The sequence below is a fragment of the Odontomachus brunneus genome, unplaced genomic scaffold (assembly GCF_010583005.1).
Source record: "Odontomachus brunneus isolate Ranch 3 - 2012 unplaced genomic scaffold, Obru_v1 Obru_scaffold_068, whole genome shotgun sequence".
NCBI lineage: Eukaryota > Metazoa > Arthropoda > Insecta > Hymenoptera > Formicidae > Odontomachus > Odontomachus brunneus.
This window is the reverse complement of record NW_022639518.1, coordinates 186,005-197,669: the sequence shown is the minus strand read 5'-3', so window position 1 is coordinate 197,669 and position 11,665 is coordinate 186,005. Positions and strand designations below refer to the sequence as shown.

The 11,665-nt window shown below is 34.2% G+C and overlaps 1 protein-coding gene across 2 annotated transcripts in view; it reads left to right on the top strand.

The window, feature by feature from the left end:
- The window catches only part of LOC116846725 (UDP-glucuronosyltransferase 2B31-like), a 283,436-nt gene that overhangs the window by 230,813 nt on the left and 40,958 nt on the right, over window positions 1-11,665 (top strand). For both annotated transcript variants that reach the window (XM_032820934.1, XM_032820935.1), the window contains exons 4-5: window positions 8,210-8,432; window positions 8,728-8,947. In XM_032820934.1, the coding sequence (XP_032676825.1) occupies window positions 8,210-8,432; window positions 8,728-8,947 (443 nt within the window). The remainder of the gene's footprint in view (window positions 1-8,209; window positions 8,433-8,727; window positions 8,948-11,665) is intronic.

The following is an 11,665-nucleotide window of genomic DNA, read 5'->3' as shown; positions in this document are numbered from 1 at the left end:
TTTTCTATCCATTAAAAAAAAGCATTAAATTTGAACAATTAGATCTCGAGATATAGGTTTTCAAAGTTGTTCGGGTTACGCTAACCCAATGTGTACTTCCCGTGACTTTTTTATAGTATGTACCATGAAGGTTAATTAGCTCTCAAGTAATACAAGATACTCCAGAATCACCTTAGAGCCATTCTAGACATCTAGTGTCCTAGCATGTCCTCAGCCATTTTATACTATTAGAACTATTTTTATTTATTCATTTCCATCTCTCTGTACATATTCAAATGGAAGGGATTACTATTGTAACAATAATTTCTATTAATCAAACAGTGTACCACTTCACTTTACTATAAAAGTAGACTCAATACTACAAGTTGTGCAAATTACGTTTGGTGATCATCGTTCTTATTAGGTCTATAAATATGAAACCGGAATTTGCCAATAGATGGCCCTAGCTGTCAATGTAGTTACCGTCAATCCGCGTCATTGGCGCCATTTCCTTGTTGACATCTCTGACAAAAATTTTCAACTTACAACAATACAAGTTTCATACAACAGCATAGTTTGTAATAGCGTTGAACATGTCGAATTTTGTGCCTGGAAACTACGATTTGCAGACAGCATTAATTTTCTGTTACCATTTGAAGAAAACTGCTGCAGAATCGCATCGAATGCTTGTCGAAGCTTACGGAGAGCATGCTCTTGGTAAATCACAGTGCTTTGAGTGGTTTAAAAAATTCAAAAGTGGCGATTTTAACGTGAAAAACGAAGAACGTGAAAGACCGAAAAAGTTTGAAGACAGCGAATTGCAAGCATTGTTGGATGAGGATGACACTCAAACGCAACAACAACTCGCGGATCAATTAAATGTGTCACGAGAAGCCGTCTCCATATGTTTGAAAGCCATGGGAAAGATCCAGAAGATGGGAAAATGGGTTCTACATAAACTGAATGAAAGACAGCAGGAAAACTGAAAAACCACTTGCGAAATGCTGCTCGCCAGGTACAAAAGAAAATTATTTCTCCATCGAATTGTGACTGGCGATAAAAAGTGGATATATTTTGAGAATCCTAAACATAAAAGATCATGGGTAACTCCAGGCGAACTATCGACATCGACTGCAAGGCCAAATCACTATGGACGGAAGACAATGCTCTGTGTTTGGTGGGATCAGAAGGGTGTGATCTGTTATGAGCTACTAAAACTTGGCCAAACCGTTAATACTAAACTCCACCGACAACAAATGATCGATTTGAATCAAGCTTTGCGTGAAAAACGACCAGAATATAAAAAAAGGCAACACAAAGTGATTTTGTTTCATGATAATGCACCATCACACACAGCAAAACTGGTCAAGGAAACGATTGAGGTGTTTAGTTGGGAAATACTTTCGCATGCGGCTTACTCACTAGATTTGGCTCCGTCCGATTACTATTTATTTGCATCGATAGGACACGCACTTGCTAAGCAGCGCTTTACTTACGAAAATGTACGAAAATGGCTCGATGACTGGTTTGCCTCAAAAGAGCAACAGTTTTTTTGGCGTGGCATCCACAAATTGTCAGACAGGTGGGAAAAATGTATAGCTAGCGATAGGCAATACTTTGAATAAAATATTTTTTATTATTTTCATACAATAAACGTGTATTTTCTATACAAAAATTCCGGTTTTATATTTACTTACCTGGTATATACAGGATGTCTCAGACCTCCACGATCACGCTTTGTAAGAACGGATTGAGGTGAGCAAGAAAGTCCTGTGCCGTTTTACGATATTCTCAAAAGTTTTCGAGAAATTAATTATTTTGTCTCAGCTAACCAGCGCACAAGAAGTGGCAGCGAAAAGAAAAATGTCTTCGTTCGACATGCGATCGTGACACTCGCGAATCTGTTCTACGTTCTTACAAAGTGTAATCATAGAGGTCTGAGACATCCTATATATTAATGCATCATGTATTATGTACAAAAAAGACACGAGAAAATGGTAGCCATCTAGCAAATAATCCGATACCTAGATATAACAATGCTATATAAAATAAATACAAATGAATGCTGTAACCTAGATTTGAGGCTTTCACGGCCATTGATACAATGTCTAGATATAGTTTCCGAAATGGAGCCGTGTCTTGAATCAGCAATAACCGACTTTCGCAAACGTTGCAGTTTGCATCATCAGGGCTGAGAACTCTGATACTGAGCTCCCTTGGGTAAAGGTAGTCCTTATATGCCCCCCTCCCCCCCTTCGTGTACATGGTGTTTAGGGAGTAGGGGACGAGGCTTAAATCCAGCCAATCAGCGTATTTTAATTGATCAGCTGCTCAATTAAAAAACCGGGAGGACAGTATGCCAAATAGAGTTTACTTGCATACCTTTGTCTCGGTTGAGGTTGTTGGGATGTTTCAAAATTTCTAGACCTTCACGATGTTTTCTGGCAAAATAACTCTGTGAGGGAGCCAATCTGGTGGCTTTTTCATATTGTACGGAGTGTCCAGTCTCCATCCAGTGTTCAGCTAGGGCTGATTGAGTAAAGTGACCATACTTGGTACATCGCTGGTGTTCCTTGATTCGCGTACTGATCTTCCTCCCGGTTTCTCCTATATAAACTTTACCACAAGAGCAAGGGATCTTATATACACCTGATGTTTCTAGGCATGATTTCTGATCCTTCGGATTTGGGAGTAAATGGGAGAGCTTCCTATGAGGTTTGAAGATTACTTTGATTTTGTATTTACCCAAAATCCTGCTGATAGGTTCTGTTATGCCCTGGAGATATGGAAGGACAGCCGTTTTTCTCTTTTCTCTCTCTTCATCTAGTGTGTCAGTGTTTGATGAAGAGAGTGATGAAGAGAGATGAGAGAGAAGTCAGTTGTTAGATTCGATGCTCGTCCCCGACGAGCTATCCGATCGGGCTGAAACCCAAGATACAGGCCGGCCCGGGAAGGCCGACCGTCACACAACAAAAGACTAATTACCGTACTACAAAGATTGCGGTAATGCAATTCAAAACTCCAATCCGACAAATGTGAATTTTTGCGCAAAGAAGTGACATACTTAGGACATATATAACTTCAGAAAATGGAATTTTATCGGAACCTTATAAATTAGAGGCGGTAACAAAGTTCCCGACCCCAACAAAAACAAAACATATTCAATCTTTTATAGGGTTAGCGGGATACTACCGAAGATTTATACGAAATTTTTCTAAAATTGCGCGACTTTTAACAAAGGAGAGAGCGAAATTTGAATGGAATCAAAAGCAACAATTAGCTTTTAAAACAATAAAAGAGAAACTAACGACCGCACCAGTACTAAAATACCTGGATCTCAATGAAGAATTCGTAATCGCCACAGACGCATCCAATTATGCTGTCGAAGCAATTCTATCACAAGGAAAGGAGGTCAAGGTCAGCCTATACTTACGCGAGTAGAATATTATCGCGAGCCGAACAAAATTATAAGACGACGGAAAAAGAACTAGCTATAATATGGGTAGTGAAACATCTTAGATCATATCATATGTTTACGGAATAAAAATCAAAATAGTAACCGATTATAAACCATTAATATGGCTATTTAATGTCACTGATCCAAGATCAAAATTAATACGTTGGCGTCTAAAACTTGAAGAATATGATTACGAAATCATATATAAATCAGGAAAGATCAATATAAACGCGGACGTGTTAAATAGAAATATACCATTATCAGTACTAATTGTAAATACAGAAACTTCGGAGGAAGAATGGACACCCAGGAAGGAAGAGGATAAGGAAGACACAAAAAGTAATATCCGAAAATATTCAGAAGAAGAGAAGAAACAAGTACTTCCTGAATTTCGAAACGCCGTTGGGAGGTCATCACGGAATCCAAAGGACTTTAAAGAGATTACGGTTAAATCATAACTGGAAAAACATTACTGCCGAAATGACGAAATATATAAATAAGTGTGACCTATGCCAAAAAAATAAATTAACACAAAGAAATAAATCTACAATGATAATAATAGACACACCGAAAGAACCATTTGAAAAATATGCATTAGATATTGTAGGCCCTGACACTAACACAAAAAGGAAATAAATATTTACCATTCCAAAATAACTTAACTAAACTCAGCAAAGCAATACCCATGCCAAATTAAGAAGCATCTACTATGGCAAAAGAATTCGTCGAAAAAATCGTATTAGAATACGGAATCCACGACAAAATTAACAGACTAACAGACCAAGGGACAAATTTTCTAAGTAATATCTTTAAAACAATCTGTAAATTATTAAAAGTTGAAAAAATACATACAACAGCGTACCACCCACAAAGCAACAATGCCCTGGAACACTCATACATCATCACTACATTTATTGAAAATTTACGACATTATATAAATAAAAACCAGACAAATTGGGATAATTGGATATCATGCGCCATTTTTATATACAACACGACACCTTATTCTAACACCGGTTACACTCCATTCAAACTAGTATTTGAACACCGAGCAAGCATATCTTCCGCCCTACTCCAATCTCTGAAGATTACGTACAACATGGATGATTACGTGAAAGGAAGGAAACAATGGTTAAGGGCGACACCATAAATTAGCGCGACACCACATTAAGAAAGAAAAACAAAAAAATAAAAACATTGTGACGAAAAACAAAACACATCAGCTATAAAATAAGAGATCGAGTATTAATATATGATAAAACAATACGAAGAAGTCGATCTGAAAACTCGATTCGCTGTGGATAAGATCCTACGAAATGATGAAGAAACATCCTAAACAAAATTACACAATAAAACGCGGCCGAAGTATGTTACGTACACACGTGAATCAATTAAAATTATACATAGAATATAAGAGGTCTATCTAACCACATTTAATGACAACCACCTAAAAAAAACCAACATATTTACAGGATGCGTCGTACATAAAACTAACATCTCACTAAGAGAATCACCTTATATTATCACCGAATTTACGCATACACCTGTCGTGTATTATGATACACAAGGAAACCTGCATCAAGTAGCCTCTACGTGGAAGACGTCATCAAGATGAATATACAGACGATAGACATTCGACGTAACCAAATACAAGGATATCTTAACAGCGCAGAGAAAATTTGTAATCAACAAAACAAGACAAGCACTGTATGGAAAATGTGTAATAACTCACGTAAAATTGTAAAAAAATAAGATCGCATACATAACTTAACGGAACAAATTCATAGCATATGGAAAACCCCAACAAACGCAAAACGAGAACTAGTGGACGGAATGGGGTCATTAGCCAAATCACTTTTCGGTGTAATGGACACAAACAATAAAAAGGCAATAAATGAACAGTTAAATTTATTAGAAAATAAGCAAGAAATTTTGCTATACTTGGTAACAGACCAACTAAAAATTATAAATGCAACAATGAATCATCTAATAAACCTAGAAATACCTTAGATACAAATAAAAAAATAATATGGAACAGTATAACACAACTTTATGTGGGCGAAACCGGACTGACACTAGAACAACAAATAGACGAACATTTACCATACTCAACGCTTTACTTAATGGCTTAATACGTGACCAAGATGACATAATTAACTATCTAGATAGCATAAAGCGAGGAAACTTACCAATCAAACTAACACCGATAGATATCCCAAAAAATATCAATCCATATACCAAAAGATACACACTTCCCGTTCATGCCTATAAAATAAAATTGGCTAGAAATCGAGAAATTACTTATAACTAGTGCATAATATAGACATAAAAATATTTTCACTATTTTAAACTTACTTCTCATAATTTACCTTGCATATGAGGTAATACATATACATTCTTTTCCTGTATATAGTCATGATAACATTTTTACGTTAACATATATTATTTACCAAAATCGCAATTAACCAAAAAACAAATGCTTATTTGACATTGCACGAAAATGAACTAGCGGATTATATAAAATTTAATAATCAGTATACTTGCTCACAAAAAACGCAATATACCGAATTAATACGGAATCACCTTGTAAAATCTAAATGTATACAACATTAAAAAAAACAAAATACTGTCATACGAAGTACATATTAGCTAATCATACATTTATAATTGCACTAAAACAAAAAATGGTTATATTCCACCTGTAACGAACAAACCATTCACGTTCAATATCCAGAAAAAATATTTTACGAAAAAATCAACAAAATAAGAAATGTGAACATTAAAGATCAGTGTAAGTTATCAATTAAAAATATTATTTTACAAGCATAAAGGATAATAAAGAGTAATTTAATACAATTTATATACCAAAATACAACGTAACACTTGAGCAAGAATACATAAACAAAACAAGAATACATAAATCAAAAATAAAAATAAAATACAATCGAAATTGTAAAAGATAGTTAAAAATCCGCCAGAGTTAACGGAACTGAGCAATAAGATAACGCAAACATATCAATTTGGAAAATAGCTCTAACTTCTTGACAAACTATAAGAACATAATCTGTATAACAGCACCGAGTGGAATAATCATGATAATAGTAATTGTAATTCTAATTTTCCTAGTAAGAAAAATAAAAAAAGGAAGAAACCCTCCAATTATAATAGGATATAATATCGGACGAAACATAAGAACATGTTCCAAATCAATAATACTCACAATTCCTGCATTAATACGCAGACATAGCCTATACGCATAGTTATAATTATATTTATAAACGGAAAAAACAAAATTGTAACCAAGCGAAAAATGTAAATAAAATTAAAGAATGAAATAGGTATAGCATATTACATGATTATAATCAGCACTGTAAACGGGAAAAATAATGATTATACTAAGAACAAAAATAAGCGCAACTCGAGATAAAAGGCGAAAATGTCGTTAAGAACACTCTGTTTTCTTTTCTCAGCGAGAGGAGGATGTTATAATCGTAAAATAAAATATTATTTTATGCGCTTCACGAAGAACCGTTCCGACCGCGCTACAACCCGGCAATGGATGTGCAACTAAGCAATAAGCATCACCTTGCACATTCCGTGCCTCGGCCTTGAGCTGACACGTGCCCGGTCAATCCAAAATTCAGCAACTTCCTTGTTGCTAAGCCACCTCCTCAGATAAGATCTAACAGCTATTATAAAACAATCGGAGAAGACCGGCGGAATTCTTCTTCCGGTCTTTCACCCGCGATTTTCACACCTGTCGTGTATACCGCGCTTTATTAAAAAATCGGGAGTTTAACAAATAAGTCAATACTTGTTACAATAAAGTCTTTACTAAAAAAAATAAAGTTTTTACTAAAAACGCGACTATCATTTCCACTCTAATCCGCCACACACTCTGCCGCGCTCGCAGCACCGAATTCAAAATTCTTTTCCTCGTGCTCGACGCCATGGGCACGACACACTTATCTATAGCCCGTCGCCTATAACTCTGTCATCTCGATTTCTCCAAAATTTAATTGCGACAATTTTCTAGTGTTATATATGGATAGATTTGGTATTCAATACTTTTTATTTGTATGCTAACAAGAACTTAAAAATTTGTATAGCTAATGAGTGGGGGAAGAAGGGTTCAAAAATTCTTTATATTTGTAAAATCTGAATATACCGTTGCAAAGGGTCTAAATACTCTACAACTTTTACATAAACCATTTATTTCATATGTTTTGTATTTTATAAAATATTCGTTGAAAATAAAAATGTCATGTTTTTTCGAAAGGTGGTTCACCCTGTAAATCGTAATTTAGCAAGAACAAAAAATAGTTTTATGTTACAGATAAACTACTCGCACACAATGTTTCAGAATTTTCTGAATTTCCGAGTTGTCTATGTTCCCTTGTTAAATTAAATCTAAATGAGCGAAACTGATGAAGTCGGTACTAACACCAAAACATTTACTCAATGTCCAACAGGACCGATTGTAAATTCATACATTGAGATACATTGAGATAATAAAAAAACTATCTTCTACTGATATTGTTCATGTCTAGACAAATGTTCCTAGACAATTCCAGTAATTAATTCTAAAAGGAAACGGAAAAGGAAATTAATTCTAAAATATTTATCAATTAAAGAGATTCTGATCAGATACCACAGGAACGAAATGGTTGTGCTCGTCCTAATAGGGTTAGAGTTAAATGATTATCAGTAATTATATGGTATACGTATCTTGACACGTCGTCAAGATTTTCTTATTTTATCATTATTTCGCAGAAAATACGTGATTTTCTCGATGGAGCAAAAAATGGAGCTGTTGTAATATCATTAGGAACTAATGTGGCATGGAAATCTGTTGATTTGGATAAATTTAAGGCTGTTGTACTCGCTTTGTCAAAACTAAAACAACGAGTGCTTTGGAAACTAAAAATTAAAATGTCATTTGAGTTGCCTGATAATATAATGGTCGTGAAGTGGATTCCTCAAGGCGATGTGTTGAGTATGTTAATTCATTTGAAATTACTAGAAATATAAGATTGATATACAATTATATCTTCTTTTAACAATTATTTTACATCAGTTGTTCATTATTTTTATTTAGATTATTTTTATATACATTAAGGGTGATACTTATAATTCAAGAGATCCTATAATATATTGTCTATAAAATCATCTCTTATGTTCATTAAATTAATGACACGGTCCTCATAGTATCTAAAAATGAATTTAAAATATTCCTAAATGTAGGATTGGATTGTGAATACTGCCTTAAATATATTTTTATGTTTATCTAGCTCATAAGAATGTAAAAGCAGTTTGGACACATGGTGGTCTTCTCAGTACGCAAGAAGCCATCTGGCAAGGTGTACCAATAATCGGAATGCCTTTCTTTATGGATCAAAGACCTAATGTGGAAATACTGGTAGCTAAAGGTGTTTGTGTACACTTGGACTTTGAAACGTTATCCACGCAAACTATCTTAGATGCTTTTAATAAAGTACTTTATAATGAAAGGTAAGATAGTTTAATGCATTCGTATTCAGTAAATATCAAATGTATATCATAATAACATAATATAATCAATATTATAACTTTTCACTCAACAATATATGGCTCTTGTTACATATATATATGTAACATTATATTTATAATATTGAGTGAAAAATTATAATATTAATATATTATTAGTGTTTATTAAGTATTAGTTTTAATAATGTAAAACATGTTAATGTAATCCCTTGAAACATAGATATATAACTATCTTATCGTATTATTGGGTTGTCGGAAAAATCATGACGTATTTTTTCTTTTTTTCAAAGCTCATTTGTTTATATTGGATAAATATAAAGGACAAAGATCAATCAATGATATATTGCCCGTTTTGTTCGACAACCTTTTGCCTTTATAATTCCTCGTTTATAGAAGGACTTGTCTTTATCGGTGAAAAATTGAACAAGGTACTGATTTACAGACTTATCTGAATTAAAGGTTATATCATGCAAAGAGTTTTGAAGATAGCGAAACAAGTGGAAGTCTGACGACGCAAGGTCAGGCGAGTATGGTGGGTGTGGCAACACATCCCATCCAAGCTCCAATAATTTTTGACGTAATCAAACTTGTGTGTGGTCTCGCGTTGTCGTGATGGAACATAACTCTTTTACAATTAACGAGCTCTGGACGTTTCTGGATGATAGATTCGTTCAAACTGCCCAATTGCCGACAATACATATTCGAATTGGTTGTTCCGAATTTGGTTCCTTGGTAAGAGCTCAAAAAACACGACACCTTTAAAATTCTACCGCACTGAGAGCGTAACCTTCCTCTGATGAATGTTTGCTTTCGATATCGTTTGAGGCAAATCATCACGTCGGGACCAAGACCGTTTGCGCACCACATTGTTGTAAACAATTCACTTCTCATCACCAGTTATCAGTCGTTTCAAAAAAGGATCGTTTTCCTCACGTTTAGTGAGCATATCGCAGATGTTTATACGCGCCGTCAAATTAACTTCTTTGAGTTCATGAAGAACCCAAATATCGAGCTTGCTTACGTATCCCAGCTTCTTTAGATAGTCGTGAACGCTTGAATGATGGATGTTCCTGCAATCTCTCATGTCGTGTAACGTGGGTTTGACTCGATCAATGTCTTTATTTTGTCGTCATCAACCTCGATAAGCGTCTCTGACCGAGGAGCATCTTTGAGATCAAAATCACCAGCACGGAATTTCGTGAACCATCGTTGGCACTGACGTATTTGTACAGCATTGCCCGTAAACTTTACACAACTTTTCACAAGCTTGACACGCGTTCTTCCCTTTACGGAAATAAAATAGTAATATATGGCGAAAATGCACAGTTTGGTCTTCCATCTTCAACTTGTTACAAAATTCCAAAACTCAACCTAATCGCTCAATTTTTTTTTTAAATAAAGCTAGAACTGTCAGCTGTCAAATGACATAGCAATAACATAAATGCGAATGACTCTAGTACTTCCAAAAAGAACTAGCGCCATCTGTTGCAAAAATGCGTCATGACTTTTCCGACAACCCAATAACATTCCAAGAATATCCCAAAATATTCCGGAATGTTCATAGAATGTACAAGGAATATTCAAATATGCGTAAAAAGTTTCATTTTTTTACAAAGATCCGGTGAATTGGTTAAAATAAAAAACCAGTCAGCGTTTGCTGACTTTACTTGAAATTTAAGATTACTTGATTTTAATTGTTATATCACACTTAAAAATTCTCACTAACACTGGGACTTGAACTTAAAGCTGAGAATTATAAGCCTATTGCTTTAGACACTACACCACTTCTTCGATGTAAACGTCATATTTTGTCCGTACAAGGTGACTGGAAACAATTGCATTCTCGTATTTATAAACTCGTCAGTTTTCTCAAATAATGTAAGAATATCTTATGCTTTGTACGATTAATGTTTCGTTCTTCTCGTGCTTATTTTTAAAGTTTTTCGTATTTGTAAAGTTTATATTGCACTTAGGTCAAGTTCGCGTGCGTGAACGCAATCGACTATTTCACCCTTATATGTTATGTTATAATCATATCCAATTAAGTTAAAATAATTTATTTACTATTGTGTACAATCACATTGACGCAAGCATTGAAAATTTACAAACTAAGATGTATGAATATTGTTACATGTGTATTGCCCAACGTCTGTGTCTGACGGTGAATTGTGCCGCCCCTGCCTACTTTCTGTATCTGGGCTATGAGTGGCTAACTATTTCTCTTTATACTAGCAACTAAGCCTCAGATAACATTTTGCAAGAGGAAAAATAGTCTTAGATTTTGCTCAAAAATACGAGAATATTAACCGCGATTGTTTCCGATTACCCTGTATATGTTTCAATTAACGCAGCAATATAATTTTTATATAATATGATTTATAATATGATTATATGAATATGATTTAATTTTAATAAACATTATATTTTTTGTACTTTTATTGTTAATTTAAACCTTAACTAGTGGGGTGAGGTCTGCGAAACATCGCACATTTAATTTCTATCTTAAAATTTTTATAGTAAAATTTTTTGTATTGCTGTTATTAAATAGACAAAGTCATAAGAAATTATAAAATTCAAATGATTATAAAAGAGCACAATTAAAAAAAGAGAAAAAGTTCATCTTACCACATAAAATTTAATTTAATTTAATTTAAATAATTAAATTTATATATAAACATATAAATCATCGCTTATTATAAGGGG